The following is a 23,533-nucleotide window of genomic DNA, read 5'->3' as shown; positions in this document are numbered from 1 at the left end:
TACATTTATTTGTATGCACTTCTCTACTGTATATATTTCATAACTTAAATTTTATTTACTTATTTTTCTGTCAATCTGATGGATATAAAAAATTTGAATTTTAATTTCCATGATCACAAGGATGCCAAATCTATATCGTTTATTGATAATTATTATGAATCATTCATATGTTTTCTCTGAGTTGTTTATTCGTCTTTTGCACAATTTTCTATTGACTTGTTTGTTTTTATCTAAATTGCTTTTTTATGCTCTTTAGGTATTTTGGATTCTGATCTTTTGTTATTCATATTTCAAGTTACTTCTTCCAGTCTTAGCCTGTATGCTTACTTTTATTAGTTTTTTAAAATATCAATTTTAATCTTATTGTGGTCAAATGATTCAATTATTTCTACTAGAGTTTGTTCTTTTTGCATAATCATTAAGAAGTTCTTCCTTGCTGAAGGTGTTAGCTAATGCTATAGTGGTAATCATTTTGCCATATATATGTATCTCAAATCAACACATTGTATACTTTATGCTTACACAGCGTTGTATGTCAATTATATCTCAATAAAGCTGGGGGAAAGGAAGTTATTCCTTTCCCCAAGTTCATAAACGTATTCTTCCCATTTTTTTCTTAAAATTAAAGGTTTCTTTCTCATATTTAGATTTAAATTCACCTGGATTTTATTTTTTTGTATATAAGGTGAAATAGAAACTGCACTCGTACCTTATTTTCCCATAACAGTAACTAACTGTTCCTGAACCATTTATTGAAAAGTGAATTCTTATTTCCAGGGTCTTCGTTATGTTTAAATTTTGCACATTTTTAAATTCTTCATGAATACATGTATTATTTCAAAATGTAAATATAAATCCATGCATATATGGCCAATTAATTTACAAGAAAGCAGCCAAGAATATCCAATGGGGAAAAGACAATCTCTTCAATAAATGGTGCTAGAAAAACTGGACAGTTGTGTTCAATAGATTGAAACCACTACCTTATAACATATAATCAACTCATACTGAATCAAAGACTTCAACATAGGACCTGAAATCATAAAAGTCCTAGAATATAGGTGGCAATCTCCTTGGCTTTGATGATTATCTTTTCGATTTGACATCAAAACCAAAGGCAACAATAGCAAAAATAACAAGTGGAATGACATCTAACTAAAAAGCTTCTGCATAGCAAAACAAACAAAAAAATAAGACACACCAACAAAATGAAAAGGCAACCTACAAATAAGAGAAAATATTTGCAAATCATATATCTGATAAGAGGTTCATATCCAAAATATATAAAGAATCATGACAACTCAATAGCAAAAAAGCAAATAATGCATTTTAAAAATGAGCAAGGATTTTAATAGACATTTTTTTTTCTAAAAAAGACACATGGTCAACAGGTAGGTGTAAAGGTGCACAACATCACTAATCATCAGGGAAATGAATATTGAAACTCCAATGAGATATCACCTCACATCTGTTAGATTGGGTATTATAAAAAGACAAGAAATAACAACTGTTGGCAAGGACGTGGAGAAAAGGAAACCCCATTGTTGATGGAAATGTAAATTGGTGCAGAAACTATGGAAAACAGCATGAAGTTTCCTAAAAAAAATTAAAAATTGAACTGTCATGTGATCCAGCAGTTCTACTTCTGGGTATTTATCAAAAGAAATAGAAAACACTCAAAAATGTATCTGTACCCCAATGAATACTGCAGCATTATTTATAATAACCAAGATATGGAAGCAACCTAAATATCCATCGATGAATGAGTGGATAAAAAAAATGTGTGTGTGTGTGTGTGTGTGTATAATGAAATATTATACAGCCATAAAAAATGAAGTCTTACCATTTGTGACAACAAATGGATGGACCTTGAGGGTATTATGCTAAGTAAAATAAGTCAGGCAATGGAACAAAACATCATATGATTTCATTTACATGTGGAATCTAAAAAACAAACAAACAAAAATACACCCCCCCCATCAAAAAAACAAACAAACAAAAAAACAAGCTTATGGATACAGAGCACAGACTGGTAACCTAAGGCAAAGAAAGAGTTTAGTGAAATGAGAAAAGGAAGTTAAAAAGTACAAACTCCCAGCTATAAAACAAGTCATGGGGATTAATTATGTTGTATCGTATATTTTAAAGTTGCTAAGAGAGTAGATCTTAAAAGTTTTCATCACAAGAAAATAATTTATAACTACGTATGGTGATGGATATTAACTAGACTTATTCTGGTGATCATCTCACAATATATATAAAAATCAAATAAAAGTAAAATGTAAAAATGAAAACAGAATTATAACTACACAGAAAAATAATACAAGAAAAATTTCAACTGTCAAATAGAAGAGTTTAGATATAAGTATTGAAGTGTATAGTTAATGCCATGTATACCCTTGTTGCCTCATGAGACTGAATTAAGAAAATTCTTTGCATAATCTGGAAAATCTTGTATTTCTAGTATATGGTTCTTAGCATCATGCAAGAAGCTTCTAAGAAAGTTTCAGGGCCCAGATTTATTTGAATATAGAATCAGTGACATGACCCACTTTCCCCATATCATAAACAGAAGAGAAAAGGGAGATAGAAAGATAGCTGTGTCATTATGGGGGGTGGGGGATTAAAATTACTCATTTTCTTCTGCTTATGTGCCAGGTTGTATAGCTGTCCTTAATAGTAGCTGGGTAATAACTGTGGAGTAATAGCTAGTATTTTTAAAAGAGAAGACTCTGAATTCGGCTTATGTAGCAAAGGTGGCATTTTTTTAATGTTATCATTGCATAGACTGGGAGTGAATTTTAAAACTCTTTCAGACATCAGAGTGTCTATAGCAGTGCTGTTCAAGGGAATTTTTGTAATGATGGACATGTTCTATAATTCTGCACTGTCCAATATAGTAGCCCCTAATCATATATGACTACACAACACTTAAAATTTGGTTCGTGTGACTAAAGAACTGAATTTGATTTATTCAATTTTTTCTTCTATTTTCAATTTTGCATTTTGAAGTATTTATAAATTCCCAGGAATTTGAAAAGATTAGATAGATAGATGATAGATAGATGATAGATAGATAGATAGATAGATAGATAGATAGATAGATAGATAATATAGATAGATAGATGCAACCTTAATCCAATCTTCCCCAATGCTAACATCTTGCATAAGTTAGTACAATCACATAATCAGGAAACTGACATTAGTAAAATCCAGCAGTCATGCATGTACTGTGTGTGTATGTGTGTAAGTTATAGGCAATTATATCACATGTGTAACTTCATTTCATTACTACCACAATTGAGGCACAGAACACAAGGTTCTCTTGTATTAACCCAGTATCACCCATCCCATCTGTAATGGTAATTATCCCTAAATAACTCTTAGATGATAATCACTAACCTGTTCTCAATCTCTCTCTCTCTATATATTTTAATTTCAAGAATGTTATCTAAATGGAATTATACAGTATGCACCATCTGAGACAGGTATTTTTCACTCAGCATATTTTCCTTGGGGTTCATCCAAGTTACTGTATCTATTTATTGCTGAGTAGTGTTCTATGGTATAGATGTATCACAAGTACCATTTATCCAAATGAAGGATATTTGGGTAATTTCTATTACAAATAAACCTGGTATAAATATTTGAGTACAGGTTTTTGGGTAAAGGTAAATTTTCATTTCTCTGGGATAAATGTCCAAGAATAAAATTACTGGGTCCTATAATAAATCTATTTCTGGTTTTAAAAGAAATTGTCAAACAATTTTCCAATTTTATTTCATCTTAAATACATCTAAATTACATCTAAATCTGGAACTAACATCATACTTGATGGTCAAAGACTGAAAGTTTTTCTTCTAAGATCAGGAACAAAGATGTCACTTTTGCCACTTCTACTCAACATAGTACTAGAAGTCCTAGAAAAATTAAGTAAGAAAAGGAAATAAAAGGCATCCAGATTGGAAAAGAATAAGTAAAATAATCTTTGTTTACTTACAACATGATCTTCTATGTAGAGAACCCTAAAGATTCTCATATGAAAATCAGGTGTATTTCTATATACTAACAAAGAACTATTGAAAGAGAAATTAAGAAAGCAATCCCATTTGAAATAGCGTTAAAGAAGATGAAGTACTTAGGAATAAACTTAACCAAGGAGGCAAAAGACTTGTATACTGAAAACTACATAATGTTGCTGAAAGAAATTAACACACAAATAAATGGAAAGGCACCCCATGGTGTACATGGATTAGAAAATCTAATATTACTAAGATCTCAATACTATCCAAAACAATCAACGCAACTTCTATAAATATCCCAATGGCATTTTTTTTTATTTGCCAAAATAGAAAAATCTATCCTAAACTTCATATGGATTCTCAAGACAGCCCGAACAGCCAAAACAATCTTGAAAAAGAACTAAATTAGAGGCCTCACACTCCTTGATTTCAAGTCTTATTACAAAGCTATGGTAATCAAGAGTGTACTACTGGCATAAGGACAGACCTATAAACCAATGGAACAAAATAGAGACCAGAAATAAACCCTCATGCACATAGTGAAATAACTTTCAACAAGAATGTCATGACTATTTAACAAGAAAAGGATAGCGTTTTCAATAAACGAAATTGGGAAAGCTGGATACTACATGCAAAAGAATGAAGTAAGATCCTTATACCATATACAAAATTTAACTTGAAATGGATAAAAGGCCTTAACACAAGAACTAAATTATAAATATCTCAGAAGAAAATATAAGGGAAAAGTTTCATAACATTAGACTTGGCAATGATGTCTTAGATATGACACCAAGAACAGAGCCAATAAAAAAAAGTAGATAAATTTGACCATATCAAAAATTTAAAAACTTCTGTGCATCAAAAGACACAATAGAGTAAAAAGGCAACCTACAAAATTGGAAAAAATATCTGCAAATCATATATCTGACATGAGATTAATGTCTAGAACACATAAAAACTCCTACAATTCAACATTAAAACTCAATCAACTTGATTTAAAAAATGAGCAAAGGACTTGAATAGACATTACTCCAAAGAAAATATACAGTGGCAATCAGCAGATGAAAAGATGTTCAACATCACTAATCATTAAAGAAATGCAAATCAATGGGATACCGTCTCACACTTATTAAGATGGCTACTATAAAAAACAAACAAAAATTTTTTTTAAAAAAGCAAAAAATAAGAACTGTTGACGAGTATTTGAGAAAGTTGGGACCTTTGTGCACTGTATGAGAAGGTAAAATGGTGCAACTACTATGGAAAACATTATTGTGGTTCCTAAAAAAGGAAACATGCAATTACCATATGACTAACAATTCCAGTTCTGGGTATATACTCCAAAGGATTGAAAGCGGGATCTCAAAGAGATATTTAAACACCCATGTTCACCACAGCATTATTCACAAAAGCCAAAATGTATACTCAATTCAAGTGTCCACAATAAATGAATGGAAAAACAAAATATGATATATACATATACAATGAAATATTAGCCTTAAAAAGGAATTAAAGTCTGACACAAGCTATGATATGGTTAAACCTTGAGAACATTATACTAAATAAAATAAGCCAGTCACAAAAAGACAAATACTATATGTTTCCACTTCTATGAGATACTTAAAGTAGTCGAATTCGCAGATGAAAAGAAGGGTGGTTTCCAGGGGCTGAGTGGAGAGTGGAATGGGGATTTAACATTCAGTGGTACAAAGTTTTTCTTGGAAAATAAGAAAATTTTCTAGCTATGGATGGTGGTGACAGTTGCACAGCAATATGAATGTACTTAGTGCCACAGAACAGTATATTTAAAATGGTTAAAATGGTAAATTTAATGCATATATTTTTTACCATAATAAAAACCAATTTAAACATGTGGCTAGTGGCTACTCTACTGAACAGCACAAGTCTAAATGATCCACAGTCATCTGAATAATGTGAAGTAGGCACAAAAACAAACAAAAAAAATGGCCAATAGAAAAAAATCTATTTATCATCCATCCATCCATCCAGCCGTCATCAATACGCACATACATATCAGGCCCAGAAAAGACAAGTTCAAAAGTTTGAGTCTTCCTTTCAGTGGAAGACAATGTTGATAAAGGGAATGGCCCAATGGCTGTAGCTCCATCTCAAAATACTGGCTTACACCTTCTGTGTTTTTCTACCATAGACCAGATTCTCTGTTTTGGGTGTTTTAAAAGTTGCTTTGAGGAATCGTGTGGTCTTAAATATGGAAACCATCATATTGTTCCATCCGGAACATGTTTTTTTGTTTTATTGGAAAGAACATCAAGCTGTAGAATTGGCTCTAATATATAGATTTGTGTAACTTCTGCCTCTTGGTAATAGGTGATACTTATACAAGGGTCAATATTTGGAAGCTCTTCCAGAAGGTAGTAAATACCACACACACACACAAAAAGTCATGGAAAACTATTATTATATCACCACTATCTACAACTGACTGACAATTCATATTTATTTCATGAAAAGGTAATAGGTATTAATGTGAAAAATCAATGTGTTAGTACAATGTACTTGATACACAGAATTCTTAAATTCTGAGTTAAACCAAGTTCAAAAGGTTTATTTGCTATAGCTCTCTCAATACCTCTAACTTGTCAGTATATAACATGACTCTGTAATAATTACAGTATGTAAGGAGTGTGTTTGCAAATGCACTGAATCATAGAAACCTCTTTTCAGAACCAGGATTCCATAAAACATGCTTGGGAAATATCACTTTCACAAATCAGCTGAAGCAGTATAAAGACAGCATAGTTGAAAAAGTCGAATAAATCTGGGGATTATGAGGAATCAATTGTGAGTGCAGGGGCATGATTTGAACTATTTAAGGAAGTAACATTTATATCAGGGCCTTGAAGCTGAAGTACAGATATGTACAAAATTGATAAAGAAGTCTAAGGGTCCATAAATGTATACTGTAGAGAGCAAATTCAAGATTTTTATTTTATTCTATGAAAAGAGGAGCTAGTGAAAGTGTTGGTGCAAAGGGAGCTGAATGATTGCACTTTAATAACCAGATGTGTGGACCTAGTAAAGAATTGGAACTGAAATACCAGTTAAGCGATACCTAGGCTGAGGTACTGAGTGTCTGAACTAAAGCAAGAATACAGTTTGAGAGAAGTGAGGCGATCACATGATGTTTGAGGCCACTACTCAGTATTTTACAGTTGAGTGGTCTCTAAAAGTTTTTTCTTCGCTTGACTCTGTTCTTTTCAAGATCAGAACTTATGGTTATTCTCAAAAGACAGCTTTGTCCCTTGCTGTATAATTAAACGTGGGTTTCTTTCCTGAGCTGCTGCCATCTCCACACCTTTTGTTATTGGAACACAACACTAGCATGCGCTGTTTATTTCCCCAAATGACATGAGAATTATGGATCGCCCTATGCATGACAGTGCTTCTGCCATTGCCCATGAGATGGAAGTCAAGAACTGAACAGGAAAAAAGACATGAGGCATAATCAATTTTATCCTCCATGAAGAAGTTATTACACAAATAATGAGGCAGAACCTCTCCAATTTTAATAATAATGGTGTGGATATCATTGAGATTACTGAATCAAATTAATAACTGAGCTACTAAGAATAAAATAACAAGATAATAAATGCAAGAGTATTTTTGCATCCAAATGCCATTTAAACATATGATTTGAGAAGGGTAGCCAAGTCCCAATTCCTTTAAATAAGACATAATAGTACATAAGAGTTATTAGAGGCATAGAACTGAAATTATTTTTCCTTCAAGCGGAAAATTCAAGGGCAATAATAATAATGCATGTGACCAAGTGCAGTGAACTTAGGTGAGAGTCCACAAAGAAAGGCTCAAGTCAGCTACCTCTTTGTAAAGGAAGAGGCTCTGCAGATGAAGGCAGCAGCAAAACCTCAGCTTTGAGTGTCCCATTTCCAATTCACACCTTTTCTCTGGTCATTACTTACTTACTCCTCCCTTTACCCTCTCAAATGGCCACAAAACTACTCATCAGGCAGTGAGAAAAATGATCATCAGTAGCATTCCAGACATTTCATTATTCAAATTAGCAAAAAATTATTGTATGAAATCCCTAGGAAATTGAAGTGGCCTTCTTTTCACTTTTAAAACTATACTTTGACTAATAGAAAATCTGTCTTATTTAACATCTAACAAGATCTCAAATATCTCTTCCTTGACCACTAATATGTATGTTGTAGATTAGTATAAAGTGTTTTCCTGATCTAAACTAGCAACATGACTTGAATCATTATTCACTTTAAACTAATGAGAATATTTGTTCAAGTGATGCTATTAATGGCTTGTATAATATCCATCAGATAAAGTACTAATACAATGTTGAAAGCAAGTAAATTAAGTCGTCGCAGGCCTTGAAAAGCAAGCTGCCATGATAGCATGATTTGTAGGAAATTTAGGCTTAAATAATAGCTCAGACTATTTTTTCCCACTGTTATTGTGTGTATGTGTGTGCGCGTGTGCGTCTGTGTGAAATAAATCTGTGAAGCTAAGACTAAATTTACAAATTTGAGCTTCTAATGAATGCAATGACATTTAAAAGTCTCAAAGGTCACCCTCATAATAGTAAAATCATTCCAGTGAATTGAAAAACAATTTAAAAATATTCGGAGAAAGGGCCAACCAATGTCAGTAGTTCATACTGGTCAGAGGCAAAGGGTAAGGGGGATGAAACAGAGATATTCCATATTTTATCGTAACTGATAATCAATTGCAGACTTTTCTTATTAGAAGCATTCAACAATCATTAAAAAAATGTCAGCCATAGGTGATGTTTGACATTGCCATATATCTTACATAACATATACCATGAGGAAACATGAAAACATGTTTGCTCATGTGTGTTTATATGTGTCTTGTTTCCAGGAAAAAAAAATCTACAATGTTAGCTTTTATTTGCATGGAAGTATAATTTACAGACACATTACCTCTTTGGAATTTAAAACTCTTCTGTAAAGTTTATAAGAGAAGTATTTATTTCCCTATTTTGCAAAAAATAAAGACAGTAATACCAAAATCACCTGGTATTCAGAATCAAAATCCAGGGATCTTTTCACTGAACTTTGCTTTGCCTTGGCTTGATCTCTGTGCGGTAGGAAGGACAGAAATGTTACCTTCCTTTAAAGAGGAGACTAAAATACAATGGCAAAAAAAGCCATTAAAAAAACCCAGATAAAGAAAAGGTTCCTGACAAAATTATGACTGGTCACTTAATTATTAAAAGCACTGCTCAAAGCAAAAGGGAATAAAATATATACAATTTTTAATTAACCAGTCAAAATTATGGAATCAGATTAGAGGCCAAATTATAATAGGCAAAAAAATTATGGAATCAGATTGTTGAACCGGATTCTTTGAATATAAGAGTAAAAATGAGCTGAAATTAATGCTAGAACATGGGCTAACATTAAGACCTATTACATGTATATGTGCACACACATATGTATAAATATTTTTTCTAAGGGGATATTAATAAATCATTCACTTTATCTTCAGAATAATATTTAAATACATTGCAAAACAGAGCAGACCAAAAATGAGTCACCCGATCCCCAGGGGTTTGATTTTATGACAGTACAGATAATTAAAACAATAATAATCACAAAAATGAATCTGTTCCCAACCAAAAAAGACCTATCTGCTAAGTATTAGGTTCAGATCATTTTGACTTACACATGTAAATTTTATAATACCAGTACCTTGCTATTAGGTAGTATTATAATTTTTCAGCAAGCTTTCACATGCTAATATACACTGTTATGCTTATGGGTTTAATGAAAAAATTTCCATCTCCCTGTCTGTGGGCCTCACCTTGTGAAATCTGTCATTTCCATCATGATCATACACATCTGCTTGGCCAGCACGATTATGTCATTGCCGCTGTCGTCCCATTTGGCCACTTCAGCATCCAGCTTGCTTTTCTCTTGGTGGAATATCTCCACCTGCTCAGCTATTTTTGCCTTCTCCTCCTGTGGTAGTTGTGCCATGATGGCCTGCGTGGGTTATAGAAAAGTGTGACTAATGGTGACAAAGGAAGTACAGACAGTAGGTTGACTCTGCCTCCAGTAAATGGCAAAACTAGACCCTGACAAGATTTATAGGCTGCCCCACCATTCTGGTTTTCTCCATTCCCGGGAAGGCAAAACAGAAACATTTAATAAGGTCCCCAAATTCCCACCCCTACTCCCACATACAAAAAATTATAGAGATCCAAAGGTCCATGCACACTGACAGTAACAGAACTTCTATGTTGCTTTGATGATATATGTTTGCTCAAAAGAATCTATTCTTGACAATTTTTATATTTGGTGTCAGGAAACTTTTACTAGATGAAAGAATGTACCTCTTTCAACACCAAAATATATTCAGAAAAGGGAAAAAAAAAATCTGTCACTGAGGAATTTAAACACTATCTGAGCATCCAAGTGGGGTAGGGATACTTTCTATGAGTATAATGAAGGAGTCCATGGATAGATGCCAAACAAAAACCTCTATCCAGGGCATTTCGGGGATAGCATACCTATCACAGCCTTCCTCTACCACTTCTATGGAAATCCTGGGATGACCACGGCTCTCTGTAGAGCCTATGAGTGTGTAGATAGAGACATTGTAATGGGATAAAATAGAAGATTAGAAAGCAAAGGCTGACTATCTAGTAGTTGCTAGGTAAGGGAATGTAGAAAAGAAGTACAGTTGATTCTTATTTTTCAGATTCTTTTTTTTGTTTGTTTTCAAATTTGCCTACTCTCTAAAATTTACTTACAAGCCCAAATCAATACCTGTGGTGCTTTCAAGTCATTCACAGACATGCACAGAGTTGCAGAAAATGACATCTGACATACGGTTCCCTGGTGAGGAACTCATACCATAAACAAGTGTCCTTCCTGTGGTATATTGAGTGCCACATTTTCTACATTTTTGTACTTTTTTTGGTGATAGTTCTGGAGTGCTGCCTAGTGTTCCTAAGCACAAGAAGACCGTGATGTGCCTTATGGAGAAAATACATGTATTAGATAAGCTTCATTCCAGGCATGAGTTAGAGTGTTCCTGGCCGTGTGTACTTAATGGAATTGAATCAAAACAATAAAATAAGGTATCTAAACAGAAACCTTAAACAAGAAATTCATTAAACAAGATTATGTATTATTGATTGAAGGAAATGTTGAGACTAGCAGCTCTCAGGAACCTAACTCTAAATTTCCCGTAGGAGCAATGATTCAGTAGTTACTACTTAAATGTTCATGGTGACTTTATAGAACATAAGTACCACGAATAAGGAGAATCAACTGTATTTGTTAAAAGCCATTTATGTAGCAGCCCGTTGGTGAAATGTTTGCTATCATCTCAATCTCATTGCATCCTCACAGAATCATGTGCAACCTGCTTCACAGAAGGAACATGGGATAAGAATGTCATCTCATATCCCTCTGGGTCTGGGATACACGTATTCTCCAGAAGAGAAATCAAGAGAGCAGGATTTGGGGGACCTACAGCTTTTGCAAAAGACAAGTAAAATAACACACAAAAAATGCTTGTTTCCTAATTGTAAACCTCCTCCCAATGTGAGTGAATTGTTTGAAGGAGAGGTAGCTGATGCCTAATAGAAATATCAGTGGTTGTAAGCTCAGAAAAATTGGACTCAACCAGCCTCTGTCACTGCCTGGGTTAAGACCTCATTGCTACTAGATCACATCCTTAACATCTTCAGATAAAAGAATAGTAAAAAAATTACCTCAAAATGTTGCAGTGTACAGCAAATGAAATAATAAATGTGTTAACTGTTTTGTTCAAAAAAGCATGTAAGAGGTTACAGTTAACATTATCTTATCATTTCTGTATTAGTTTTCTAGCTACTCCTCTAACTTATTACTTATTTGCCATCAAAGAGAAGAGATGGGCCCAGAGTCCATGTGACTATCTATAAATAAATTGACACGATTCCTTGAGTAGAGACATATATACAGGGTACTATGCTAACAGGCTTATATATGTCAAAAAACTTAATCTACTTATTCTATAAATTAATATGATTAACACCCCTATTTTATTAATGATGATAGCAACACCCAGAGAAGTCAATTAAATTCACAATATTATATAATTAATAAGCTGTAAAAATAGGATTTAAACCCAGGTTAGCTAATACTGTACTTAACCATAATGCACAACTGGTCCACTATGCATGAGTTTGCAGATTCGACACTGCACAGCAGTCCTGGCCCAGTGGAACAAGTATCACTAAAATCATAAGCACTGTCCAGCAGGCTGAGCATCTTAGAGATATCATCTGCCCGGGGTAAGGGGTGTCATTGTCCAATGTACATAAAAGTGTCCTTGGACTAACAGCCATGTCTACTAACTTCCCTGAATGCATGTATATGACTACATATAAATAGTATGTGAGTGTGTGTGTGCATGATGTATGTATATGTGTGTGTGAGTTTGTTTGTGAGTATACACAAATTACAATCCATATTTAAATAGGCAGACTGGTACAAATAGTATAGTTAAAGTATTTAAAATACTACATTTTAAAAAAATTAAAGTACTTTTAAAAACTATTTTAAAAGGTGGTTAATACATAAATGAATTTCTTATAAATTCACATATGCAATATTGTATTAATAACAAGGCACCTAGTCCAATGCATTTAAGATAGGCTTGGATTCACAGAAGTTGAATTCTGTGCATTTTTTCCCTGAAACGTCTCTGTTTACTGACCTAATGCTAGATTAACTTGTTCTCTTCAAACAAAATCGATCATCATGTTTTACTCAGATCTCACAAGTCCTAACTAGCATCATTGTAAAGCATTCACTGGGTCTTTCTCTTTAAAAGAATCTATAAACCTGCCCAGCAGACCTCCAGACTCTACATTCAAAACTCAGATGAAAAGTAATGAACTTTTCATCGTCCCAAAAGGGTTAATTTATACACTGAAGGGTGTACACTTCTCTGTGAAATGTATCACTTGAGTTTCAACTGTGCAGTCTAGCATTTGAATATTAACTGCCTTGCTCTTCTAATTTCTATTAACGCCCTACCTCTGACATCTCTGAGCTAACTCAGAGTAGAGGCCTCAGCATCCTGCGTGAAATAACTCAATAAATATCTTCTGATTGCTTAAATGTTTTTCTACTTTTTGCATCAACATAGTATGAGAGAAGTTTCTAGAACAGACAAACATTTTTAAGGGCACGATTCTGAAAAAATAAATAAAAAAAAAACTGGCCCCTTCAAAGCAGATTTGCAAAGAAAGGTGTTATTTTGATTTTAGGGGAGCTCAACCCGCATAATGCGTTTAATGGTGTGTGACTTGGGAGCACTTGTCGTTATATTTGCTTCTGCGTATGCAGCTACCGATGAGCCGACGTCTTTTCTTAAATTTTTTAAAATGCTCTTGGCTTTTAAAAATTCACAATTGACCTTTTCTGAAACTGGAATTTAAAAAAAGGTTATCTATAAACAGTAGATCACAAACTGCAAAATTTGCAAGTTAATCAAATTAAAATTCAACAAATGAGTTTTAATTAGGTCTTATCAATGTAACTCAGCAATTTGAAATGTTAACATATTAAAGCCGTTCTAGCTAGAAAAAAAAATTAGAGGCTGGTTACACTGAAATCAAGTTGAATATAAACTAAATAACATGCAATTGTTCCTTCCCTCAAACTAAGAGAACATGAGGAAAATTATTTTCATGGCTGAGAGGAAAGGGAAAAAATCAGCTTTTCTGTTTGTGTGATGTGATCACCTGGGGCAGTCCGAGAATTTCTGCTGCTTCTGTTCATGGTAGCCAAGCACAACTCTCCAGATTTTGATTTGGGGGCCCAAATTCATGGCATCAGAAACTTGAATCTAGTTTCCTACCCTACCCACACCCCAGGTTCCCAGACTTTCCTCTGAACAACCATTTTTTTGTGTGTGGGATTGTTATAAACTCTACTTATTAAAGTACAGATCACGGATACAAGCCAACAACTATTCAACGCAGAATCTTTTCTTCAATCTAAATCTTAAGGAGCTTTCGATATAATTATTTTTTCAATCTCAAAGAGAAAAATGACTTTTGAAGTCTATGAGCCTCCAAACTGACAAGCATTGGTTTCTTAAACACAGAGCAAGAATCTAACATCAATGATTCAAGTAGAGGAATGTTTATGAATAATGAGTAAAAGTGCTAAAACTCAATGCACCTTCTGCTTACTTGGATTTAAAGGATAATAACTATAAGTTAAGGAGTGGGTCCTTTGACTTTTACCAGTTTCAGACTGTGAAGTGAATTGGAAAATTGAGGTAATTGTCCCATTGATTCAAGTAAAAACTTTCATGATTGCCTAAAACGTCCAGCTCTCTCAAGTTAAATTATTTGGCCATTCCTCTAATGGATAACTGTCTCATGCTACAAGTATCTTCATCATCTTCATCAACTTAACATTATGTGACAAATCCTGTGATACATTTTATTATGCAGTTCTCCAAAAGACATTACAAGGTCGCACACTCTATACATAAATGAAGAGATGAGGCAGGAAGAGGTTAAAAAAGATGTCCAAAAGTCACATAGTTTGGCCAAGTCCATATTTAAAATCAGGTCTGCATGACTCCAAATAATATATTCTATCACTGAGGTTAAGTGCCCAAGAGTTGTTGCTGACTAATTTTAACTATATTAATCTGGGAAGAAAGAGATTATAAGATGTCGAGGACCTAAAGGTCTAAAGCTCTGATCACTTCTATATTTTAAAAGACCAGAGTATGATTGTTCTCATTCTCTTTCTCTCTCTCTCCTTTTCTCTCTATCCCCATCCCTCTCATAAAATGTTGTAGAGAAGCAGTAGACAGGGACACAGAAAGGAAATAACACTCTAACTTCAGAATTTGAGAGTAATGTTGAAGTGCGTACTAGAAGCTTTCCTCTCACCTTAACCTCCTTTGAATTTAATATTTTCAGAGAGAAATGTCTGAATGAGAACACAGAATAAAACCATTAACATAGGAGGACTGGCTGCTGGAAAGAGCAACTGCCTCTGTCAAAGGCAACTTTTGCCGTCTTCACAATTCTGATCAAGTTAACACTTCTCTGGTCAAAAGTTCAACCATCTGTCATCTCAGCAATTCAATGCACCCTCTGATTTTCAACTTACAGCCATAATTCTATGTCTCTGATTTGTCATCATATAATTACAGGCTAAAATAGGCTGACTCAGTAACTAATGCTGTCTGCTGCACGTTAATCACACAGACCACATGATGGATCTCAAAGACAGATCAGCGAATGCTGGATTAGAGCAATACTTTGTTCTTACCATCCTGGACCATGTTCATAATTCATAACAGAATTTTTTTCAAAGAAAGAGTATCATCTTTTCATCTATTGGATGAAAAAATAATAGATTACATAAACAGGTGCCATCTAACTTTTGTTTCCACCCATAATTTACTTGATGTCTACATGAAATGGAAGTACAATGGGACTGTGTTCTTCCTTGTAAAAAATGTGACTAGTCACGCTATTTTGACAAGACAGTGATTACAAAGCACGGTAAGGGTTGTACAATATGCCTTGGTCTTTGAGAAGACAACTCACTGACTAATGGGCTGTATTAATACTAAGATGCAATCAGTCAAATCGATTTTGAAGTGATTAAAGTTTGTATGAATTACTCAAACTTGCCCTTTGTCACAGATGTGAAAAATGCTTGTTTTACTTAATTTTGAAGATGAATGACTTGGCTGATGAATTAGTTTAGTGTTATGTCAACAAACGCCCAAAAACTCTCTACAAGGACTTTTCAAAGTAGGAGGCTTCATACTCTTTTGTGTGCTTTTCTACTGTCACTAGCCTGTGATCAGAAGAAATTTCTCTTCCTAAGGATAACATTTTTCAGAGTCATCCTTTATTGAGCATTTCATGTATGGCAAGTATTATCCTCATTACTTTACAAATATTAAGTAATTAAAACCTCAAAATAATTCTATAAAGTAAGTTTATTATTCACACTTTACAGATAGGACTGAAGCTCAGAGAAATTAAACAAGTAATGGAGCACAGTCCTCATTCTACTCTTTAGAATTAAAAACCAAGTCTGTCTGAAATCAAAGCCAGTGATCCTTTAATGGTCTGATTTTTGCTCTCATATTTCCCCTATCGATATCCATCCATATCTTCTGGATTATTTAAATATTGGATGAGACTATCAGGACATAAAGCACAAAAGAGAATTGGGGTTTAAGTACAAAAACTTTCTTGACCCAACGTAAGTCTTAGCCTTCCTTGAATCCTTTTATTTTAACCTCTGGTTGGTTATTTCTTACTCTTCTTTCATAACTCCTAAGCCAGCATCAGCTCTCTGGGGTTTCCTAGTCTCTATTCTAAATTATTACCTCTTTCTCAATCTCATACTTCCTATTGAGAATCTTAAGTTAAACCTAACAGAAAACTAGAATATCTAATTCTCAGTTATATTAAAATTTGATTGTTTCTTCCCTGTGGAAATTAAGCCTTAAAGTGGGGAGAACCTTGCCCTCTTTTGCAGTTCCCAAGGATTTCATCTCCTGCCACCTGCCTTAACTACCTGCAGCTGCCCTCAAGGAGATACAGCTAATCGACTGGTCAAATTCCAAGATCCTCTTTGGAACACCCGTGTTGGTAGACAGTGTCACAAAGTGTTCAGGAGTATTCAAATTTCAGCCAGAATAGTCATCTTTCTTTGTTTCCTGCTTCATGCCTTAAACTGGCACATTTCTACTATGTCTCTATAGTTTTTTCTATAACATGGCAGCCAGATCTAGGGCTACTGTCTTGGCCATTGGTAGGTATGGGGTGGAGGGGCAACAGTTCTCTCTCTCTACTCTGATAGCTTTGAAACAATTTCAAAAGTTGTGGTCTTGTTTATTAGAGACCCTAGGCCAAAGTATGGAGCAATGACAGCCCAGCCAGTAACAAAGCAGTACTCTAATTTTCCATTTGTCATTGTCTCTTGTATTGTTAGCAAGTTTGGAGACTTCAAGCAAAACAATGGTCTCTGTGCCAATGCAAGATCTGGGCATCCTGTGTCCTCCGGCTGTTGAACCATCTAATCGTAATCCCCATCCCCCCGCACCCGAATCCACTATACACATAAGTGTTTGCTTTGTGTGGCTCCTATGTTTCAAGTGACAAAGAAAAAACTGAGTTAAAAGGAATCAGGGGCAGTGGTGGTTATTTCCATTTTATAAAACATGAGTTGCTAAAAACAACCCCAGATGAGAGCAAAGATTTCAGAGCCATGAATCTAGGGTTTCAAGTCCCTGGAAATCGGAAATTCTCTCAAACCAATTTGCCGAACACAGCCTCTGTCCAATGAGTCAAAGTCCTGGATGTCTACCCACCCGAGCACTCTGCCCTGCGATGAGCTGGTCATCCTCGGTCTGAACACTTGTCCGACTGCGCACGTCATAATCTTCCTGCTCAAAGTCAGAATCATCCTCTAGTTCTTCTGGGGTCTAAAGATACATAGGAAAAGAGAAAAATCAGCATATTTTAAATTGTTAACCTTCACCCCTACCCATACGTTTCATCACTGCAAAGACTAAGTAGCCTCCCAGGAAAGAGAGCTTGTGGGGGCTTCTATGTAGGGGTTATGTGGGCAGGTATTGGCTAGAATGGAGTTAGAAAAATCAAGCTTCCCTAATTTATCTCTTTTTCAAAAATACGTTGTTTATTACTGCCACCTGTAAGTGTAGCAAGTCTAACTCTTTACATGATGTTTTCTAATTTTAAGAAAAATTATATTTGTGTGTTATTCCTACCCATACAAATCTATCCTAAGATAGAAAATTACCATCAATAACAAAAATTTAACCTATGTTTCTTCTATAATGCCCCTTTTGCTCTATTTCAGCTCTCTTTTAGTCTTAATAAGTAAAAAAGGATTAATCATCTTTAGGCCAATGGCCAGACCTGATAAAATAGCTGATGTGGTCACTAAGCCATCTGGTACACAAGTTTCAACTACAGACTCTAGAATCAAGAATGTTCAAATATGTACCTCTATGTGATCATGAGCAAAATCCTCTCTTAGTTTTGGCTTTCAACTCTGTCAATTGGTGTTGATAACAGTAGTTATCTATATGATTATTGTGAAGATTAAATAATGTGCTCTGTGTAGTGTCTGACTCATAATAGGCATTTTAAAAGGTCTGCCATTTTTATTACTTGGGATTTTGATATTAATTCATTTAAACATTTTTTTTTTTTAAAGAAAGTCACCAATTACTGTGTACCCACAAAAGATTAAATAACTCTTTCATACATAGTACCCAATCAGCTCAGTATAGCACAGCGAAATAAGTTTGGAGATTTATGGTGTCTGTGCCAATGCAGGATCTGGGCATTCTGTGTCCCTGGCTTTTGAATCATCTAATCATAATCCACAATTCCAGCAAAATCCATTATACACATACATGTTTGCTTTGATGAGGCTGCTATATTTTGAGTGATAGAGCGTTCTAAGAAAAATGGCATGCCCAAATGTCTCTGAAGTAGCTAATAACAAAACTAGCATTTAGACCCAAACACCCAAATGTGTCTGACTCCATATTACTCTTTATAAGTTGTTTTGTTGTTGTAGTTGTTTGTTTTTTCATATTAAAAATCAGGCAAGAACTGGAGGTATGGAATTGCTTTAAAGTGAATAGAGTTAGATGAAATCCTGTCCAATATATAAAGTCAGCATTGGAGGAAAGATACAAATAAATCTATAACCCCAGATATAAAAAAACCCTTCCCACTTTTAATGACAATTATAATAGATAACATGCATTAAGTGCTGCCAAGTGCCTATTGGTTTTCTCTAAGTACTTTACATACACTAACTCTACAATTTTCTCAACAGCCCTATGATTTAGACATGATTTTCTCCATTTCACAGATAGGGAAACTGAGGCATGAGAGGTTATATCTTTTTCAAAGCCTTCTAAGTCAGGTAGTTTGATGCACATACTCTAAACTACCGTGATCTGTTAAGTCTAAGAAAATGAACTCAGGAAGTGGCAAGGATGGTATATGAAGGGTAAACAGTGCAGTCAGGAGAGATTCTCAACTCAAGTGTCATTAGCCTGAAAGGTGATGGTCACCCACAAACTGCCTCTTGGCACTCACTAACGTCATCTCCTAGGGCTCTGTCTTTCAAAAGGAAGGAACAGACCATAAGCAGTACTGATGATGTAGTTGCTCATTCCCCATCGAAAGGTACATTTTTATTCTGCTGGTTTCTTTGGCTACTTCAGTGTAATTAATTGGGTGTGGTTATTGATGAAAGCTTGAGATTGGTCAGACAGGCATAAAATGGGGTCCTTCATGCCAATATCACCTTCTACCTAGTAATTTCCCAAGCTTTGGCATATGCCTCCTGTTTTCCTTCTCTCTCACTGTCCACCTTATTAATATTTACTCAGTCATCTACAGATGTTCAATTTTCTTTCATAGGAATATTAAAAGAAAGGAGGAAAAAAAGAAGTGTTGTTCCCATACTTTATTAATTAAAGCAGGGGTGGGGTAGGAAAAACCTGGTTCAAATAGCTGGGTGCATTTTCATTGTGGAAAGAGACAACAATCTCTGATTATTCCTCACTCTTCTGGACTGTACTGCGGAACAATTACAGCAAGTTGGTAAATTTTGCTGACAGATGAGATGACAAGATTGCACACACTTTTCATCATTAGTTTTTGAAAAGAGAGAAAAGTAAAATGGAAAACCTCACTCAACAGGAACAAAAAAGAGAATATGACAGTGCCTATAGCACTGTGTCCAAACATTTCAGTGATTAGTGTATTTAGTAGATGAATCAATGACAAACACAACCTAGAAGCATAAGGCCAATAATGATGAGTTTTTACTCAAATGGCTATAGCTCAGGAACCAAAATAAAGTTCAAAACTGAAAAAAAAGAAAATAACCTAGATATGGACCCAGGGGACCTGAATGTTTTTGTCTTAACTCTGCCACTCATAAGCTGTCTCTCTTTGGCAAGTCACTTAAAGTGTTTCTGCTCCTGTCTTCCTCACTCATAAAATGAAAATAATAATTGCTACTTGTTCTGCCTGCCTCACAGGAAGGAGTCTAGAATCGAATATATATGAAAATGCTTTGTAAATAATAAAAGGGAACTAAATTAATTAGTGATAGTGATAATTATTGTGCTCAATAATAAAATACACACCTAATAATAACAATAATAATAATAGCAATCATTTATTTTACCATTGATATGACCCAGGCATTCAGCTAACAGATTTAATCCTTACAACAACTGGTGGAAATAAATTTAATCCTCATTTTATATATGTCTAAATAGGCTCAGAGTTCTTAAGTTTTCCAAGGTATCACACCTAGCGAGCTGAGAATTCCAGAGCCCATACTTTCAATCATCACAAATACCACCAGGCAAATGGATAAAATTAAAATATTTTCTTGTGCCTTAACCATGCAGTAGACCCATCCAAGCTACCCATATAAATAGTTCTGTACATGTGCAGTTTGTTAATTATCTCTTACTCATGCTGTTATTTTTTGAATTATTCATTTTTAAAAGTATGGGTGTTATTTTTTGGTTGGTCAAGGACCTCCACAAATTAAAAGAGACATGAGAAAATAGTGAGAACTTGCAAATGGGACCAGAGATAATCAGACTGTATCATTAGATGGCGTTATAGGGTCAAAGGAACCAACAAAATGTCTAATTTACTGGACTGGAGGCTAAAGACTGAGGATCAGGCCTCAGTTCTGCTCTGTGTTTTCTTGGGGAAGGCCTTTTTATAACAATCAAAAACCACTTCGGTCTATTATTGGTTCCCTGGTTCTACTATGATCTAACTACTAGATTGTGAAAGTGAGTCTTATCTGTAAAATGGCACAATTAAAGTATTTGGCCTTTAAAAACTCTCCCCTTTAAGAGTCTATGAGATTAACTTGTGCCCATTATAGAGGCCTAAGAAGCTCATGTGACTTGTCTGGATCAACCACACATCAGTTACAGAACAGGATCAATCTACTTGCCTCTGGTTTCCAATCAAATGCTCGATACCCTCTACAACAGCTTCTATAGAGAAGCAAAATGAGAAAAGGCTGAAGAATTTAGAATAATTTCACCATGACATGTGAAAAACATATTAAGTATCATTTAAAGGAAATGCTCAAATGTCTGAGTTTCATTGTGAGCAGAAAGTTAAGGACATAGTTTGGCAACTGCAACAGAAGAGTTTGGGTGATGCATGAAGAATTTCCAAACAGAGCTCTATACCACTGGAATGGGATGGAAACTAGAAGACAGAATTAAAAATTTCCTAAAGCTAAGAGAGAGCAGAATCTTCTCAGTAGTGATGGCCATTGGCATCTCTATCTTGTATTATTTCAGAGGCATCCTAATTGATCTCCTTGCTTCTGCCCTTGACCCATAGTTTCTATTCTGACTAGTATAGCCAGGGTGGTCCCTCTAAAATCTAAGTCAGATCATGTTATTCTCCAACTCAGATCCCTCCAATGGCTTCCATATCATTCAGTGTGGTCCTTAGGCCACATTTGCTGTTCCCTCTGCCTGGAGCATGCCTCTCTCAATACCGTTATGGCTTATTTTCTCTTTCTCCTCAAAGTCTCTTCTCAGATGCCACCCACTGACCACCCTTCATAAAACTCACACCTATGCTTTATCCCCTTTATAATGCCTTGGTTTCCTCCATGGCACATTAACTGACATATTATATCTCCTTGTTTGTTCTCTGTCTCCCACCAAAGAAAGGACTACAAATTTTTTGAGGACAGACACTTTCGTCTATTTTGTTCACCTCTATATTCAGGGCACCTCCAAAGTGGGGCATGTAGTAAGCATTCAACAAATATTTGATAAATGAATACCAAGAAGACATTGCCAAATTAAAAAAAAAAACACTAAATTATTTCTAATTAAGAAAATAAAACTAGGGACCTCATGGGACCATGTCGATTAACTAGATAATAGCAATCTATAATAATTAGATCAATTTTGTCATATAAGTTTTTTCTATAGCCTCTTCAATTCTTTATTTTCTAGTTATGACAAATAATCTGACTCCAAACCCTGCAATTTTGATAACATTATCGACTTACTTAAAAAGTTCTATTTCATTAATTGATTATATAAAGATAAACGTCATCCCAGCAGGATGAAGAAAGAAAATATTTCTTGGGAACCTGCTAAGGCCAGGTCTATATTAGTGCTTTATATCTGTAGTAATATTTGTCTCCATTTGCAGATAAGGAAACTCTAGAAAAGAAAATTAGCATAATAATGATCAAAAATAGTTAAGCAATAGGTTTCCAAACTTTATTGCTTCAAGTATTTTCATTGTCTTAGTAATTTTTCATGGTTCTTTTAGGCTAAAACAACAACAAAACCCACAAAAACCTAACAGTTCTGTTGATTAAGTGGTTAGCTCAAAAAATAGATTAAGTTAATTGGACCTAACAATTCAAGTCATACAGTGCTGCATATTGTATGACATCTCAAACCTTGAAATGTAAATAAACACCCACTGAGCTTACTTTTTGGGAGGAGTTGATATCAAAAATATATAAGAAACTCATACAACTTAACATAAAAGAATGAACAATCTGATTGAAAAAATGGGCAGAGGACATGAAAAGACATCTCTCCAAAGATATATAGATGGCTGACAGACATATGAGAAGATGATCATCATCATTGTTCATCAAAGAAATGCACAAAACCACCATGAGATACCACCTCACACCTGTCAAAATGGCTCTTATCAAAAAGTCAACAAACAACATGTTTTGGTGAGGATATGGAGAAAAGGGAACTCTTGTGCTCTGTTGGTGAGATTGCAAACTGGTGCAGCCCTGTGGAAAACTGTATGGAGACTCCTCAAAAAACTAATAATAGATATATCATACAACCCAGCAATTCCATTTCTGAGTATTTATTAATACAGTAATTTGAGAAGATATATGCACCCCTATGTTCATCACAGCATTATTTACAATAGCCAAAATATGAGCTTGCTTTTTATCTCAGCAATCACCAGAAATCCAGCATCACAAATATATGCTGTCAAAAGAAATGTACCAACCTGATGTTTAAACTTGAGTTAATATTTCATGCAGTATCTGAGATATTTCTGTGTTTCCCTGGTCATTTAAAAATATCTTGCAATGCTCCAGGGCACCCTCATGCACAGTTTGGGAGATGCAAACAAAGTTAAGCTGTAAACCTTTATCTGAACCTTGTCCTAGACCCTGTTATTTCTCATGAAACCAAATTAATAGGTTCCAATTATAAAAGTTTAGCATATAGATATCATTAAAGATTATTTTCAGGGTTATTCTTTTGAGAGGGAACTACTGTTTTGTTAAATACAGATATCTAGATACCAAGATATCATCACCTTCTACCCTACCCACTTATTTTAACTTCCGATATTAAATGTTGTGTCTGAAATA

General features: G+C 34.6%; 1 protein-coding gene across 2 annotated transcripts in view; it reads right to left on the bottom strand.

The window, feature by feature from the left end:
• CTNNA2 (catenin alpha 2) overlaps positions 1 to 23,533 on the bottom strand; it is a 990,025-nt gene that overhangs the window by 50,223 nt on the left and 916,269 nt on the right. For both annotated transcript variants that reach the window (XM_039852490.1, XM_039852491.1), the window contains exons 14-15: positions 17,427 to 17,540; positions 9,864 to 10,045 (exon numbers count right to left, since the gene is read on the bottom strand). In XM_039852490.1, the coding sequence (XP_039708424.1) occupies positions 9,864 to 10,045; positions 17,427 to 17,540 (296 nt within the window). The remainder of the gene's footprint in view (positions 1 to 9,863; positions 10,046 to 17,426; positions 17,541 to 23,533) is intronic.

This window comes from Pteropus medius, unplaced genomic scaffold, assembly GCF_902729225.1.
Source record: "Pteropus medius unplaced genomic scaffold, Ma_sr-lr_union100, whole genome shotgun sequence".
Taxonomy (NCBI): domain Eukaryota; kingdom Metazoa; phylum Chordata; class Mammalia; order Chiroptera; family Pteropodidae; genus Pteropus; species Pteropus medius.
Note: the sequence above shows the minus strand (reverse complement) of the source record. Positions and strands in the feature narration are given on the sequence as shown.